The sequence below is a fragment of the Diabrotica virgifera genome, chromosome 4 (assembly GCF_917563875.1).
Source record: "Diabrotica virgifera virgifera chromosome 4, PGI_DIABVI_V3a".
Taxonomy (NCBI): Eukaryota; Metazoa; Arthropoda; class Insecta; order Coleoptera; family Chrysomelidae; genus Diabrotica; species Diabrotica virgifera.
Genome location: NC_065446.1, coordinates 212,995,304 through 213,014,608, shown reverse-complemented (window position 1 = coordinate 213,014,608; position 19,305 = coordinate 212,995,304). Strand labels below are relative to the sequence as shown.

At 32.6% G+C, this 19,305-nt stretch overlaps 1 protein-coding gene across 1 annotated transcript in view; it reads left to right on the top strand.

Moving 5' to 3' along the window:
* The window catches only part of LOC126878426 (prostatic acid phosphatase-like), a 49,359-nt gene that overhangs the window by 13,615 nt on the left and 16,439 nt on the right, over positions 1-19,305 (top strand). Inside the window, exon 2 of the mRNA XM_028279907.2 lies at positions 12,951-13,052. Coding sequence (XP_028135708.1) covers positions 12,951-13,052 — 102 coding nt within the window. The remainder of the gene's footprint in view (positions 1-12,950; positions 13,053-19,305) is intronic.

Here is a 19,305-nt window from a genome sequence, read left to right as displayed (position 1 = left end):
AATAGGAACATGATAAAAAAGAAAATCATGCTTCACGCATAGACAAGAAAATATATATAGCCCGTGAAAAGGCAATTGACAAAGCTCTACGAAATTATGTATAAGGCAACCATAGGTAACAGAAGAAGTCCCACGTAATTTGTATAAGGCTCCACGAGAGGGGCGCCATTTTGTATAACGATCAGATGGACACGAGGTCATGAAGGCTGAACCAGAAGGATCAGGACGATATTATCCTTAGATGGAATAAGGAATGACCGAAGATGGAAAGGTCCAATCGTTTACATTGACGAAACAAAGACCACGTTGCTCAGTCGGAAGAGATGTGGGCATGGTTCTTTGTGTTGGGCTTCTGTTACAATGAAAGGTGTTAAATGAATAAACAATGGTATGCGAATAGAGCTAATGAAACGAAGATAGATAAAAGGTAAATAGATAACATTAACTGCTGGTTTGACACTTGGACTCTAAGGAAACGGAAATACTTAATACTCAAACGAAAATATAGGGCGCCAGGTATTTTGACCAAAAAATACTCAAAGGAACAATAATTAACGAAACATAACACAACAATAACAAATTAGCAAGAATGCTACGACAAAACAACATTGTTCTTAGTCTTGAGCTGTAAATAATAAATAAAAAACGACATCGTACACTTTAACAAAACATTTATTAAAATACTCAATGAAATCTCTTAATGCTCACATAATATATGCAAATAAAACGTAAAAACGTCAACCACAAAAACAAAAATTACACAATAATTATTTAAAAATGGTTAACAAATTGCATATACGTTGGTGTATTCACCAACACCGCAAAACTAACAAAATACGAGATGTACCTATAATGTAAGTGAACGAATATAACTCTTATTAACTCAAAAAAAAATAAACTGAAGTTACTCAAAAAAATAAAAAAACGATACTCTAAATAAAACTTATTCTTACCGTTCACTTACAACAAAAAAGAAAGAGCTCTTTGTTTATATTTATACCTATCTAACAATACTTAATAACACTCTAATAATACTCAGAAAAATATCTACATAATGTAAATGTTTATAGTTTAAATGATCACCCATTTAAAAATAAAAAGATAATCATCAACTTCATACTAAAAGTATGACCTACTTTTCAGAATGTCACTATCACAAACTGGGCGAAAAATTTAGGTCATTGAACTTATTTCACGAAAGAACACAAAATTGTCCTTGCCCTGGACATAACAAAGGCGTCTCTACTAATTTCTTCAATAAGTAAAAGATGAGTGACTTACTTAAAACATCTGTTAGAGGGTAGGATGGCCCTTTGTAAGCCGGCAGGCTCTCAAGGTGTGGAAGATGGCCATGAAGAAATTCAACTTTACGACACAGTCGAAAGAATAATAGTATTTAACAGTGTTCATAAAATAGCAGCTGGACAACATAATGCGTAGGTGGAAGGTGGAAGGTGAAAGGTGGACCCTTTAAAAAATAGAAAACGCAATTGTACAATTATTGTACATACCAATAAACAATCATTAATACTCTTACCTGCCTAATCGGCGGGGCCCACAATACACGAACAAACTTGATCTCACATAATGACTATATTAACTCAACTCACAAATGATGCAGAATTTTGAGAATTTGTGGTTTTTATGAACCTTTGGCGTCCTTTGTTTGTGGTGGGGTTTTAACCAATCAAAATTATGGGAAACTGTGAAAGATATTCAAGAACAGATTTCCTTACCACTCGTAAAAGGGCTTAGCGAACCTAATACTTAAGACGAGTTATGGGATGCAAGGCCCATATCATTCACCAGAAAGCTATTAAAGTCTAATGTTCGACTCTATCGATAGCACATATGTGTTTCTAAGAAAAACAACGCCGATAGGGACTCTAAGATCTAATCAGTTAAGATAAAAGCGTGAAATGAGGGGGGCTAGACCAAAATCTACACTGGGAAAACTTAAACGTTATACCACTCAGAGGTTAAGCATAAATTTTGGAATTTACGAAAGTTCCGACCGGAAAAAATCCTGCCTAAACGTCGAGTTTTCGAGGAGGACTTGCTAAAGATGTTAAACTTCGTATAAACCGCTTCGTGATCAGGTAGTCCCGCATTAACAGTTGTAGCGCAGACATCAAGGGGTGAGAAATCTGAGACAATATAATCAATTATGGTAGATGAAGTTTTTGTAATCCTTGTAGGAGAATCAATGTGCATTGATAGACCATATGATTCAAATATGTTGACCAGGGATATTTGTGTAGCACAAGCAGAAGCATAATTGATGTTGAAGTCCCCGCATAAAATTTTTCTGCTTTTATGGGGCAGGTCATCTAACAAATTAAGCAGGTTCTGAAAAAATAGTTCCACGGAAGAGTCAGGTGATCTATAAATGCAAATAATGTAAAGATTAAGGTTCTTACTGTAAACTAAGGAAAACTCAAAGAATGCTTCACTTAACAAAAAGTCATATTTTGTTACCAGAGAAAAATCATTATTTGTAGAAAGAATTAGGGTGCCTCCATGAGCTGAACTTGGACGGTCATACCTAGCAATAGTGGAATATTTTTCTACAAAAAGAGGCTCGTTGACTTCAAGCCAGTGCTCAGTAACCGCAACTATCGGTGGAAACCCTAATTCCTCTAGAAACAGAAATAATTCATCAGTTTTATATCTTATAGAACGAATATTAATCAGAACCATGCTAAAGTTGTTATCACTAAAATAATTTGAGGATTCTAGTCCCTCAGAACACGTCGTGATGTTTAAAAATTTCGTCTTGGAGAGGCAGCGGAATAGTAGTTTTGGTGGCATTCCCTTGATTTTTGCAGGTGAATAATTCTTTCCGAAGTTAGAAAAGACCTAAAAGCAGCAAGATCAGCGTCTACCTCATCTGCACCAATTCCATAAGCATCATTAAAATCTAGAAGAATTTTTCGTAGATCTTCACTCTTTGTAGGAAGTCCTTAGGAAGCCAGAAACAATTTAACACTTGTGTTGGTATACCCATCATAAAATACTGATGCAGGTTGGTCGTGTAAATAAGCAAGATGAAGTTTAATGGCCTTTAAGATATCCGGTTCCCTTAATCTGGCTAAAAGATATCGACTATTAGAGTTATTGGTTAATCTAACTCTTGGTGGGGTCAATGGATCGAGATTAGTCGATGGTTCTATAGTATCTTTCTTAATGAAATTAATATGGGTATGGAACGGATTCCTAGTTTTGCAAATTTCGATGGCCTGTTTGTCTGTTTGTATGTTTGTGCTCTGAACTTCATCTTTGTTGTTGCATAAACTGCTATTTGAATTTTCCAGGCTAATAGGACTTCTGATATTCTTCGGATTCTTATGTGACTCAGATGAAAGCGTTGGTTCGGAATATGAAGATTCGATAGACCATTTAATGTTTACACCAAGTGGCCAAATGCCCTTATTAAATAATAGGTTAATAGATGTTCTAGATTTTATACCTATTTTGAATGAAGAACCAGTTGTTGTGTCGGCATCTTTAAGGAGGGCATAACATCTTATATATTCCTTGATACCTAGCTTCTCTTTAATATAGTGAACCACTTGTATAGGGGTGTATATTGGGCTCAAGTTACTAATAACTACAAAGTGACACTTATCTTCTGTAATTTTTTACTTTTGCTCTGCATTTGCTTCGAACTGTTGAGGCTCTTCAGTCTGGGTACTTGAGGTGGCATAACATGTATTTTTCTTCAATATCTCTTTTTTCGTTGGTATGGTAGATAGACTTTTGGTAAGATTGCTCATTTGATTCGATATTTCATTGATGTTTGAAGAGAGCCTATCTAATCCCAACTTAATATCAGTTGAATTTGATTCTTGGATTTGAACCTTAACAGTCTCATCTGAACCCCCGAAAAAAACTGACGATATATTAAAAATATCATCAAAACGTTTTCGTATCCAGTCAGATCATCATCAGTGAAACATCTTGAGAATAGTTGAAAATAGCCATAAATTTTGTTACAAATAGCTTTATATTACATGATAAATGTATTAAATTATAAAAATGTGATGACCCAAGGTTGATGTTAAAGGCTATTACTTTAACGGAACATAAATTTCTCTGCTCGAAAAATGGAGAAATCAGTCCAACGATTGATACCAGCCAACTCCGGTTGGCTGGTATCAGTCGTTATTTATTTATCGTATGGCATAGATACACTAAGAACACATAATTTAAAAAAAGTATATAAAACATTACATGAAATATCACAAACGAACATCTAAGTGTTTCCCAAACTTATTTTTCCCTGACACGGTTATTTCTGTGCTTATCCTTCGTGGCCCACTATTTTTTTGCATACCCCTTTTACTTTTGAGAAGTATGCAGTTTTTCTGGTTAACTAAAAACTTCACGTTTGGAGGAAAAGATGTTAATTTTATCCTCAGGTCCGTTTCCATTTCCAAACGGTTCCCATATTTATTTTTGAGGAGAACTAGTGTTGAGAACCCTGCTTCATCCTTATAGGTCGTAACAAAAGGAATAAGAAACTTTATCGCTTTTAAAAACATATATTTTATAAAGACAGCCAAAAACATATCAGTGGTATTTTGTCAAATATGTCTTTGAGTGCCCTAATCACAAGATAGTTCAATTACTGACTCAATAGCTAAATCTGGAAGTCCTGTTTCGGATTCTACGTCCACTATAAATGTATTTCTTATCCATGCTTTGTTGCTGTGGATGGGGAGAAAATATTCCTTCAGATTTGCCTCCAGTCCTAGCAGGTGTTCCTTGAAAGCCGCTGGAATATCACTCGGCAATGAATTCACGTTATACTCTTTTTGTAGCTTTCTAATTTTCTGCTTCCGCTCGGCGTGTCCACAAATTAAGTTTTTTTTTGTTACAGCTTCCACCTTCTCTTGTACTTTAAATAGTGTTACAGTGCTACCTAGTAAGGTCATTTTTAAATTGTTCAAGAGGTGAAAAATATCACAAAGATAGGCTGCCTTGATTAACTAATTGTCATCATGAAAACTGTTTTTAAGTTATTGAAATATTACATCCCTAGCCGTTGGTGGATGTTGTTCTAAAAACATTGAAATTTCTTCATTCAATTTAATAAGTCTTTTAAAAAACATTTTTTTTATAGTCAACGCACTTTGCAGTGTAAAGGAAGATGTTCATGTTCACTTCCCATTTCTTTGCACAAAGCAGAGAATACACAGAGAGGTCAGTGGGCAAGATTTTATGAAGATAAGTTTTAAACACTCTTGCATAGATTTGGTTAAAAACAGTGGCACTTTTTTGACAACTAATGCCTCTGTGGGTGCTAAAATGCACCCAAATACATTCTGGTGCTACAGCTTTGATCCTCGGAAAAGCCTGCGTCAGTCAGAGCGCGGTATTAAAAAGCAAGATGTGAAACGGCGAGGCGACCCGGCATTTTGCGTCCGTGGCCCGGTACCGGGTCGCGACCTACTATTTGGGAAACGCTGAATCTAATGTATTAATATAGTGTAAAACGTTTTCGGTCGCATTCAGGAACTCATCGAAAACTCCAGGGTACCGCCTTCGGGGGTATTCCTCAATAATGTGGCGGAAACGTTAAAGTCTTTAACTAACTTGTCCATTTTTCACAAAGAAATATTACAGGTATGTCCGTATGTCACGAATAAGAAAAATTTATAGGAACGCTATACATCAAAATACAGTCGGAAAAATGAAAGAATATCCATGAACGATCACATCAATCACTTATTTTGTATTTGCTGTCTTTTTTTATAACAAAAGTTTGCCATTTATAGAAAAAGACAGCAAATACAAAATAAGTGACTGACGTGATCGTTCATGGGTATTCTTTAATTTTTCCGACTGTACATAACTACGAAAACACAGAAAAATTCAGGCAAGATCGAGGAACAAGACAAAGAGACAATATTTCACCAAATTATTACATAGTTGAAATCATTTTATGGATTGCGGATGACACTGTATTATTCACATATAAGTTACAAAATGCAATTTATATGATACATTTCTTAAAACTCTGTCTAATAGAGCTGGATTTTTGCAGCATTTAATTGTTTAAATATCTTCATAACATGGACGGAACAAAGTGACGTACCTGCAAAAGATATTGTAATTCTTCGGAACATGCGAGATGTTCCGAAAATGTTTTAAAACAACGACTACAAGTTTCACAAAACTACAAAATCTAGTTGAACAAGATGACTGTTAGTTAGTGGTATTATGTTACAACTATAAAAACCGCATATAACATGAACACAAAAAATGTATACGTTGTACCTATTCCCTTTATGGCATAATATATGTCTTATTTTATTCATGGCAGATCTTGGTGAAGTTTTATTTAGGTATAGTGGAGATCTTGGTGAAGTCTCTACTTTGGTTTTTGGATTTTTATATATCCTTACCTCTACAAATCGTTGATTGGGAAGAATAGTATGATAAGCCAAAAATGGTTCATTTTTAGTTTATATCAATAAACTACTCAGAATGAATGGATCTATTATGGAGAAAAGTATTATAAGTGCAGTTTAAACGACAAGCACTAGAGAGCTCTGTGACCAACTATGGCATCTCCCACTTCCACACAACCGCTGTGGAGAAGACTCGGGTAACTCAGTTGTCTACAGTTCGTGCTAAGTTTAGGTCATATTTATTTAACCATACAGAAGTAAAAACTTCTTTTGTATATTGGTATAAAAAGTTTTATTAAAAAACAAAAAAGTCTTCCAAAAGGATTTGCAAAACGTTTTCAATCTGAATCAGATCATCCTCAGTGCCTAGAACGAAGTATTTCAACGTTAAAATGAATGCAAAAGGTTAAAATTGTGACTAGGTTAAAGAAAAATGTGGCAATACTTACGTTCTGCTTCGTAAAAGAAACTAGCAACTTTTTGAAAAAGGTTACATCGATATTAATGGTTTACATAATAATTAAGTGATATTTGTAGCGACTCCAAGTCGATGTTACAAGATGAAATGTGCTAGGAGTGCTCAAAGGGCAACATGGTTCCCTGCTCGTTAAGAACTTGTGGTTCTTGCCAGTTCAATGGACACAGACCAACAAAAGTGAAGGAGATGACAATCTAATTATCAGACCGAAGTGACATGACAAGATAGGTAGTCAATTTTTGATTATGAATTTCAAATTATTATTGTTGTTTGAAAATTTTTTTTTTGGATTATATATTAGTAACTGTATAAAATTGAAATTTAAATTATAATAATTAGATTTTATTGTAAAAGTATATAAGGCAACGCTCTACTCTCTGTTACAGAAATAACTGTTGTTAGTGTTAGGTAGATAAAATGCTAGTCAGTGACGTCATCGGTGATTAAATTTGAGAAAGAAGGCAAACAGTTTTATTTAGTTTGAAAGAAAAGGAAAATTAGTTCTATGTACACCACCTATATGGTACCAAGATAAGGTGTATGTGTATATTAATGTTGTAAAAATAGCTAGGTGATGTTGGTTGCCTATGTATATGTTTGTAATGTTTATTGACAAATTGAAAATATTATAATTTAATTGGTTGTCTGAATTAGAGAACTAAAAACTAGAAAAGATAATGGAGCAAACATACTGATATGAAAGTAATGTATATTATTGTGAAGCTTCCCACATAGGCGAGAAGATTGTTTAGCAAAATCAAGTTGAGAACGAGTGATGGTGGTTGCCTGATATTATAGGTAGAAATTAAAATTGTTTAATTAAAATTACTGAAAAAATATTAGTTATTGAATGATAATTACCTAAAAGATGTCAGAAAATTTTTTAAAAATTTTTTAAATTTTATAATTATGATTTAAAAGACTCCAGTCAAAGATGGAATAACCTGAATGATAATATCAGAAATGCAAAATGAATTATGTGTCAAAAAATTGTTATTATTAAACTGAATGGCTGAAGTTAATGAGTTATAACATAAGAGGCAACCATAGGAATTAGTTAGGGTTTGAGTGTATATTGGAATGATATTTATATGGGAAGCTTCACAATAATACACATTACTTTCATATCAGTCTGTTTGCTCCATTATCTTTTCTAGTTTTTAGTTCTCTAATTCAGACAACCAATTAAATTATAATATTTTCAATTTGTCAATAAACATTACAAACATATACATAGGCAACCAACATCACCTAGCTATTTTTACAACATTAATATACACCTTATCTTGGTACCTATCATATAGGTGGTGTACATAGAACTAATTTTCCTTTTCTTTTAAACTAAATAAAACTGTTTGCCTTCTTTCTCAAATTTAATCACCGATGACGTCACTGACTAGCATTTTATCTACCTAACACTAACAACAGTTCTTTCTGTAACAGAGAGTAGAGCGTTGCCTTATATACTTTTACAATAAAATCTAATTATTATAATTTAAATTTCAATTTTATACAGTTACTAATATATAATCCAAAAAAAAATTTTCAAACAACAATAATAATTTGAAATTGATAACCAAAAATTGACTACCTATCTTGTCATGTCACTTCGGTCGGATAATTAGATTGTCATCTCCTTCACTTTTGTTGGTCTGTGTCCATTGAACTGGCAAGAACCACAAGTTCTTAACGAGCAGGGAACCATGTTGCCCTTTGAGCACTCCTAGCACATTTCATCTTGTAACATCGACTTTGAGTCGCTACAAATATCACTTAATTATTATGTAAACCATTAATATCGATGTAACCTGTTTCAAAAAGTTGCTAGTTTCTTTTACGAAGCAGAACGTAAGTATTGCCACATTTTTCTTTAACCTAGTCACAATTTTAACCTTTTGCATTCATTTTAACGTGGAAATACTTCGTTCTAGGCACTGAGGATGATCTGATTCAGATTGAAAACGTTTTGCAAATCCATTTGGAGGACTTTTATGTTTTTTAATAAAACTTTTTATACCAATATACAAAAGAAGTATTTACTTCTGTATGGTTTTTTAACTATGGTATACAGCCAGCTACGGGGACTTTCCCATTGATTTTGTTTTCATATTTATTTAATCAATACTATTATAAGTCAAAATATTAACACTGCTTGCGTCTTATTATTGAATATTTTTAGAGCAAGAGAATTATATTTCAAAATATCATACTCTTCTTTAACAGGTAAGCATTTATTATTATTATAATTTTGGTCGGTATGATGATTACAAATAATATGATACTTTTGAATAAAATAAGTACACCTGTGGGCATTTTATCTTTATTTCATTTTGAGTTAACATAGTTTTGAATATAATTTTGCCCTAAGTATAACGTGATATTTTTAGTTAACATTGTCTTGAACATAATTTAACTCAAATCCAAGAAATTATTTCGTTTTATTATTCTATTCCTTAAAATATTTTTTTCTTACTAGATACTTAAACTAGGATTTTCATTTCTTTTAAAACTCTTTGCAGCTCGAGATTTCATAGAATTATTCGATTGCACGTGTTAAATGACTTCACTCTTCAAGAAACAACAAACTGATAAATATTCGAGTGTAAGCCGATATCTAAACTGTGGGAATTTCACCAATTAAAGATAACGTTACTTAATAGGAACAGAGGCAATAAGTACCTAATACAAACCTCTTGCGTAGGTGTAACTTGATAAAAATTGATTAGTAATTAAGTGGTTCAAATTTCCATCCAGTGTACAGAAAAGAGTTAATAAATGTGTGTGTTGATTGCACAATTCTTTATGGACCTAATAGCTTATTATAGAAAATGAGTAGGAATCGAAGTCGTATTCTACTAGACCTCGCTAGGAAAATTTGTGAAAGGGATGAAAGTAATACCAGACATTAAAGTACGGGTTCGTATTGTCATCAGCCATTTGTGACTAATGAAAGTGAAAACCATAATATTCCCATATTCAATGATTCTGTCACCAGCAAGTTACAAGAAACTACTTTTCTAAATGAAAGTTCTAAAATTGCTTCTCCTTTAGCTGAAAAACAATACGGACAATATTTTCATATGGCTGTTGATTTTGAAAACAAAGAAAACCAAAAAAGTCTAACTATCGACGAAACCACAGGTACTGAAGATGCAATAGGACCAACGTCTACCAATAATGACGTTACAATCAGAAGGGAGCGTGAAAAGGACAGTAGCAGCTCTTCGTCTTCCATATCAACCAGTTCTTCTAGTATTTCAGTCTTTGATACCACCTCGGGCGACCCAAATTATTCTTCCAGTAGCTGTTCATCATCCTCTGATGATCCTTCAAAGCAAACGACGACTTCCATCAGCACGTGCCGTTACTCTAAAACAAGCTTACAAGAAGAAGTGGGAATAAGTGAAAAAAAGAAAGCTGGTCTGCTCTCTCTTCTTGAAAAGAAAGAAAATGTAGCGGTTATGCCACAATACTTGGTCCATAATAAACGATCTAAGAAATAGAACTCACGCAGTTCAAACATTTGCCCTTCCAGACCCGGAAAATCTAAACGAATATTTCGTTAATGTGAATAAAAATATAACTTTTACTATTTTGCCACAAAAAGATCCCATTTCCTATCTCCCCAATTCAGGAGTGTTCTCGAATTCATTCTTTTTAAGACCAATCGATATATCTGAACTGATCCAAACTATCAATAGTATCAAAAGCAAATCATCCTGTAGTACTGATGGACTATCCATAAAAATCTTCTCAAATCTCACAGAAAATGTGTTGGAAAACCTCGTCTCACTAATTAATGATTCCTTTGAAAGAGGCAAATTCCCAGAGTGCCTAAAGATAGCCATTATTATTCCCCTTCATAAGGGTGGTGAAAAATCTAATGCTTGCAACTATAGACCTGTTGCCTTACTACCGGTACTTTCAAAAATTATTGAGAGACTCATAAAAACCCGGCTTATGTCCTTTCTCATTGATAAAAAATCTTATCCCAAAATCAGTTCGGCTTTATAACTAATAAATGTACCACTGATGCCATGTTTTCTGTGTTTCATGAGGTTTACCAAGCACTAAACAATAATCTTTATACTGCCACTGTTTTCTGTGACTATGCCAAAGCTTTTGATTGTGTAAATCACGACATTTTGATTAAAAAACTAAATTTCTATGGGATTCGAGGTATTTCTTTGAATTGGTTCCAATCTTACTTGAATAATACGAAACAACTAGTTAGAGCAAATGATACTGACTCTAGTCTCAAAAACATTGTATGTGGAGTACCACAAGGTTCAGTATTGGGTCCTCTACTGTTCCTTATCTTTATAAATGACATCACTAACTTAAAAATCGATGGAAAAATTTTTCTTTTTGCTGATGATACCAGTATCACTTGGAGCAACTCAACTATTACATCTCTTCATGCAACTATAACTTCTGACTTGTTTACGATAAAAACCTGGTCTGACTCTAATTTACTCTCTTTTAACGTGGATAAGACAGTAGCATTATCCTATAAAAGTGCTCTTCAACCCCTGCTTGTTAATAACAGCCAGATCTCTACCGTTGATTCTGTAAAATTTCTTGATATTTTTTTAGACAGCAACCTCAAATGATCCCTTCATATCGATGTGTTAAGTAAGAAACTCGCCTCAGCCTGCTATGCTATAAGATCTGTTTCGAAAGAGCTCAATTTAGCATCTTCTAAACTAACATATTTTTCTTTGTTCGAGTCTCATCTTCGATATGGTCTTCCTTTTTGGGGTTTAAGTATAGCTGCCCAATTAGATGTTATTTTTAAATTACAAAAAAGAGCAATAAGGTACCTGTTTGGCCTCAGAAGAACAACACATTGCAGAAGTTACTTCAAAGATCACGGCATTTTAACCCTTACATCTTTATATATTTTAGAAACTGTTTGCTTAATTCGTAAACACATGCATGTCTTTCCAGCAAGGCCTCGTCATGACTACTCCACCAGAAATTCAAATTTTGATGTCTATTTACCGATCCCGTCCTCTGAGTTAGTAAAGACATCTATATTATATTACGCAAAAAAACTATACAACCATCTTCCTTTACAACTCAAATCTGCAACATCTTTCCCCAAGTTCCGTAAAATAACAAAAGCACATCTATCTAAAAGACCATATTATTCAGTAGAAGAGTTTCTTAATGACTAACTAAGAAATTACAGTAATGTACCAGTAACCAAACTTATCTATATTTGGGTGTCACATGCAGCAGCTTAAACTTATTAGTTCCTATGTCTATAAATAGTTTACTTTGTTGTATATTCACTTTGCAATTTCTATAAATTGTTGCAATATATCGATGTTGTTTTTTTTTCTTTACTTTATTAACTTATATTTTGTATTTATGTATATTTTTTTTTATATTGACGATTTATCAAATTTCAGAAAATTGTATTTGTTATTGTTATTGTTAGATATTATTTATTTATTTTTTCTGACTTTAATTAAGCTTTGTCCATAAAATTTGTATTTTCAGTGACAATAAAGCATATTTCTACTATAGGGATTTTTACGCTAACTTGTAGAAACTTTAATTTTTTTTAATGGGGGCCCAAATTTTTTATTTTTTTATATTGGTATTGTACTATAACTGCGATTTTTTTCATTCATTGTTGTTTAAACTCTAATAAAACTTTTAGACTGTTCCGTTTTATTGTCCCTAATAACCTTATAATTGTGAAATAGTACAAAAATTTTATAGAGAAAAGTATTATAACTCAAAATGGGGATGAAACATATAAGTTGGGGGTGGTATATGGATTGGATGCAAAACCCATTTAATACTGTACGTTTTAATTATTCTGGTGAAAAAAATATTTAATATTGTATTGCTTAAGTAATCCGATCTCGTAACCCATCTCAATCTTTAATTGTCTTTTCTGTTAACCTAATGTTTTTGAAATATCATACTATTCTTCCCAATCAACGAAATATACAAATTTGTAATCAACAGTTTGAAACGTCTATTGGATAGCATTACATTGTTTTTAAACTTATATAACCTAATGGTTTCTTTTATTTTAGGTAGTTCGGCATGGTCAAAGGATACCCGTTAAATTTTTTCCAACAAGCAAATATTTAGATGGGGAATATTGGGGAAATCTTGGAGCAGGACAACTAACAAATGTAAGATATTTAAAATAATATTAGATTCTATGTTCCTCTTCTTTTGAATTTGTGTATAACCATTTTTTGTTTTTGTTAAGCTTTCCTGTTTTGAAGTTACCGTTTTAAAGCAAGTGTTAAATATTTATAATACAGGGTGTTTCATTGGGGAACGGAAATACTTTAATGATGAATAGAGGTCCCCGAGCCGGTTCTAGATATAGTATATTTTTTGCCCTACCGACTTTTATAACCGAGTTACAGGGTGTTTTATCGATTTTGCCCATTTCTTTCCTAAGCCATAACTTTAGAACCACCCTGTATATTTTTTTGATATTTGGTACACATATGTGTCATTCAAAACCCAAACGACCGACATATTAACCATAAAAAAATTCCAGGTCCGGATTAACAAAAAATTATAAAGTAATTTTGACCTTAAAACAACACCCTGTATATTGAAATTTTGAAAATCTGTTTGCATATTTGAAAAGAGCACAAAAAAGTAAGTTTAATGGTTCGCTTTAATTTTTCGGCCAGACAATTTTATGACTTTAATTTTGAAATTATATTGAATTTTTTAAGAACTTTGACATTAAAAAGGAGATATTATTAACTTTTAGTTATAAATTATTAAAGTTAATGAATAAAAACTAATTTTAAAAATAATCAATACTTATTTACCACATTGGAACGACCCAATTACTAATGACAAAAAAAATCCAGGTTCGGATTAAGAAAAAAATATAAAGTAATTGTGATCTTGAAACAACACCCTGTGTATTGAAATTTTAAAAATTTGTTTGTGTATTTTAAAAGAGCATAAAAACTGCGTTAAGAGGTGCATGTCAAATTTTTGCGCAGATAATTTAAATACGGCAATTTTGAAATCATATTGATTAATTCTGTCAAGGTCACAAGAAGCTACCAGAAAAATGAAGAACAATCCCAATATACTTAGAAAATCAATTCGAAATATTTTAAAACGAGCAAGGAAATGCATCGAACAAAGTGGCGGACATTTTGAGCAACTGTTATAGTTCAAATATTTTTAATTTATGTTAAATTGTTGAACTGTAACGAATTTTTGTTTTATTAGATATATTTGAGAATTATTAAATAATTAATTTGATAATGTCTGATAAGATTTTGGTTTGATAGTATGGTATAACTATACCCAAACCCAGACATCCAAAGTGAAAGTTATCCTCCAACACCAAATTATTCTATATGGTCCACAGAGTGGGGAGAAATCGGTAAATTCGTAATTTTTTAAGTTTTTCGTCAATATTTCTAAAACTATGCGGTTTATCATGAACAACCTTCTACACAAAAATGTTCTAAATTAAATTTAAAATAAAAAAGGCTCCATGCATAATCCTTCTAAAATGAACGGTTCCAAAGTTACGGAGGTAGAATAGTAGTATAATTGGTCCAAAAAAGGCCTAACCCATACATCCAATGTAACAGTTTTCCTCCAACACCAAATTGTTCTATATGGTCCACATATTGTTCAGTAAAAAGTTACACCATTTTGAGCGTCCGGTTTGGGGAGGAGATGGGGGGAGAAGTCGGTAAATTAGTATTTTTTTTAAGTTTTTCGTCAACATTTCTAAAACTATATTTTAGCGTAAACAACGTTCTATACAAAAATGTTTTACATAGAATTTAAAACAAAAAAGGTCCGATACATAATTGTTATCAAATCAACGGTTCTAGAGTTACAGAGGGTGAAAATGGAGGTTTTCGATATTTTTATATTTTTTACTGATGAAACAAATTTTGTATGACAGGAATGTGTTGTGTAAATAAAATTTGCTATTTTAGTAGGTGATAGTATGTTAGTGATAAGCCCTTGAAGAAACGTCAACTTCACCTCTCAAAATAACCATCTATTGCCCAAGAAATATTAAAAGTTTGACCTTTTTTATTTCAAATTTAATGTAGAACAAAAAATAAAAATGTATACCATTTTTATTCAGTTGCAATGCTAAGGCAAAACAATCTTACTTTTTAATTATAATACGGAGCGCAGTCCAGTCCTCTGAATCGCGATTTTCGGCTCTTATTGGAGCCTCATCGGAGAGAACGTAGGCATTGTTCTCCATATCCTAAATTACCAACACCGAGAGATTTTCCCACCCATTGCAACCGAAGTTAAGGTATTAGGTGACTAGAGTCACCTGGCAATTGAAAGATGAAGTAGTTTTCAATCCTAATAGCAAAATTAATAATATTGAAAATATTAAAAACATTACTAAAAGATTCTTAAATTGAAAACTTATTGGTACACTTTCCTGGTGACACCTCCAAGGCTTCTACAATTTGCAAGCACATGGATGTTGCAGTGAAGACAAAGGGAAGGAATTCTACACTATGCAATTCACATCCCCCGTCTGCAGCTTGGTAAAGCTCCAACGAAAAATGCACCTGGTTATTCTACGGAGTAATACGACTATAAAATAAAAATGTATACCATTTTTATTCAGTTGCAATGCGAAGGCAAAACAATCTTACTTTTCAATTAGAATACGGAGCGCAGTCCAGTCCTCTGAATCGCGATTTTCGGCTCTTATTGGAGCCTCATCTGAGAGAACGTAGGCACTGTTCTCCATATCCTAAATGACTAGCACCGAGAGTTTTTCCCACCCATTGCAACCGAAGTGAAGGTATTAGGTGACTAGCGTCATCTGGCAATTGAAAGATTAAGTAGTTTTCAATCCTAATAGCAAAATTAATAATATTGAAAATATTAAAAATATTACTAAAAGATTTTTAAATTGAAAACTTATTGGTACACTCTCCTGGTGACACCTCCAAGGCTTCTAAAATTTGCAAGCACATGGATGCTGCAGTGAAGACAAAGGGAAGGAATTCTACACTATGCAATTCACACCCCCGTCTGCAGCTTGGTAAAGTTCCAACGGAAAATGCACCTGGTTACTCTACTCTACAGAGTAATACGACTATAAAATAAAAATGTATACCATTTTTAATATTTTCAATATTATTAATTTTGCTATTAGGATTGAAAACTACTTCATATTAATGTATAACATTTTTGTATAGAAGGTTGTTCATGCCAAGCCGCATAGTTTTAGAAATATTGACAAAAACACTAAAAAACTACGAATTTACTGATTTCTCCCCACTCTTCCCCCCAAACCCGACTCAAAATGGTGTGACTTTTTTCTGAACATTATGTGGACCATATAAAACCATTTGGTGTTGAAGGATAACTTTCATTTTAGATGTTTGGGTTATGCCATTTTTTGGATCAATTGTATCATAGTATGATAAGATTTGATAGGATTTGAGAATTGTAATGATTTGAAAAAAATTATCGAATATATGGTCACCCGTTCTAAAAGTTTCGTCAATGAAACTCTGAGTTTCGTCTGCGAAGTCTTCTAGTTACTCATGTACCTGTGTTACTCAAAATTCTATAAGCAGCAACTTTGGTCAGGCACACACGTTCTTTCCAAATGTTTGTTTTTACAAAAATCACTACAAACTACTCGGATGATCCCACCGAACAATACTTTTTAATGTTCAAATGTCCTTTTAAAAGCCACTCTTCATTTTTAAACTATCCTACACACTTGACCCCATTGTAGCTACTATAAATAAAACGAGAGGTCCTAATAATTAATGTAAATCTATTTATCTATAAGTTTACTTATAAATAGATATTGTAACAAACTAGCCCTTTGTGCGGCGTCTATGTAAGGAATGCGACCAGAGACACACGCCTTTCCGGGAACCGATACTTAACTCGCCCTAGTGCCTTAATATGTGTGGTCTTCTCTGACCGTTGTTTATGTTTTAATGTTTTGTAGATGTAAGAAGGACACGAAGTAGGGATGGGAAAAACCTACCGGTTCAAACCTAAAACCGGTTTATTTACTTCGCAAAAACCGGTTTTACCGGTTGTTTTTTGTCCCGGTTATAATTGGTTTTTCTTTTTAAAGTAAAAACCGGTTACTAGGTTTTTAAGGTGATTAGGATTAGGTTAGGTATTATTTTGGATCTCAATCATAATTATTATTCTCAAGTAATTATTCCAAACAAAACCATAATTCAAATTTTATTTTATTTTATAAAATACAGAAGCAAACTGAAAGTGCAATCTCACATCAGCCAGAAACAATTATTAAGTTTTATTGTAATATTTCCTTAAAAAGGTATTTGTAATCATAATATTTACATAAGAAGTGATCTGGTTGAATTAGACGCAAACATCATCTATTTTCACACTTAACTCTTGACATTGAAAGTGGGTGAATGACTTTTTCTGATTACCAAAAATAATGCTCTGACTGTGAATATCGAATTACTGATTACGAAAACGAATCTCCAAGAATTTCGCTACGTTTTAAAAACGATACCCTCATACAGGAAGTATTAAATGAGTTAAAATGTACCTATTCTACAAATATACAAACGTGTTAAAAGTAATACATGTCCTTTCGATAGTACTAATTTTGACCATATTAATATCGAGTCGAATGGAGTATCGCAAACTAAAGTGTATTGTAAATGTAACTTTGTAACCTATTGGATTAAAAAAACGAAAACCGGTTTTTACAAAAACCGGTTTTTTTGGCCAGTTATAACCGCCAGGTTAAACCGTAAGCAAAAAACCGGTATAACCGAAAACCGGTGTTTTGTCAAAAACCGCCATCCCTAACACAAAGACACTATTCTTAGTTTCTGTTCTTAGTTAGTTAGCAATCAGATTTTGTATCTTAAATACGAAATACACAGCTAGATCGATTATCATGATTTTCATTGTAAACAACCCTAAGCCTGAGATTAATTATTATTAGTAACATAACATACATGTGTTCGGCTACCCAATATATTTATATAATACCCAATATATAATTATTGTGTTTCAATTTATCGATCAAAGATAGAATAAAATTTTTTTATTTTTTTTAATATAACGCGGGCACATAAATTTGATACACCCTGTATATTGATTTGTAAATATTTATTAGAAGTTAGCTTTCACGCAAGGTGGTTTCTCCTTAATGAATTTTTCCATGAAGAATATTAAAACATTTGTAAATAAAAGTGAAGTGAAAGTTATTTAGGATTATTATTTTAAACCGATTGTTTACGGGAAAAGGTAAAACCACAGTTAGATGTAATTATTAGTTTTTAGAAAAATAGACGTAAAGAGAATTGGAATTTTAAATATGTTTGTTTAATGATAGGAATATTTAGATAATTTCCGAAAAGTCATAAGTTTTGAGTAGAAGTATTGTTTGATATAATGACTGGATTTTTCGAATGAAAAAAAGAGTGGGGAAGAAGAAATATCTCTGATTGGTTTGACAATTTGGAATGGGAAGGAGAGAAGGTTGAATTTTCAGATAGTTTTGGAAAGATGAATTATTGTGTTACCGGTAGCCGAGAGGAGCAGTCATAAGTTTTCGTGAGTAGTTCAGAAGCAAGTACTAGTGTTTTGTTTTGATATTTGAGAGTAGCTGAAAAGTGGAACAAGAGACAAATCAAATCGAGAAGAAATACCTCTTTGATTCTGTAAAGTCCAAGAGAGTAAGTTACAAGAATTATCGTTATTAAAATTATTTGTGACACCAAGTACAAAAGATACTTGGGTCTCAGGAGATTATTGTTGGGAGAAAGAGAGGAGAGAGTTTTGGAGTTTATTGAACGAGCACTGGCAAAAAGAGGCCTGGCTTGTGTTTTGGAGAAATAGTTGCTGGTATGCTGCTGAGTTCTGCTGAGAACGGAGAGGGCTTCGATTGGTAGCCTAAGATAATCAACAACGAGGAGCTGTTTGGGTCAAGAGGAGACATCATTGTGTGTGAATCAAAAAGGTCAGTCAATAACCCATGTGACAGATTTTCTTTATAATCAGAAGTTATTTTTTTTACGTAAAAGCATAAGCATTAAAGATTCCAACATTTCAAAAATTTAATAGGAAGTATAAGTAATTTTGCGAATACCAAATTTGTTTGTTTAGCTTGTTCTATTTATGGTATCAAGAACAAAGCGATAAATATTTTTTTAATTAGATTAATTTATATGATAAAGGTTTCATTTGGACCATTATGCCCAAAGAATTTAATTGATAAATTTACAGAGCATTGCTTTTGATAATAAAGGTATTTGTATGTGTTTATTTATGATTTTTCTATTTATTTCCTTTTCCTATTTTATCCCGATAACGATCAACTAAGAGATACTGAAGCCACGAGAAAGGATAAGTATAACCTAAGAGAATTTAATTAAATTTTTTTTG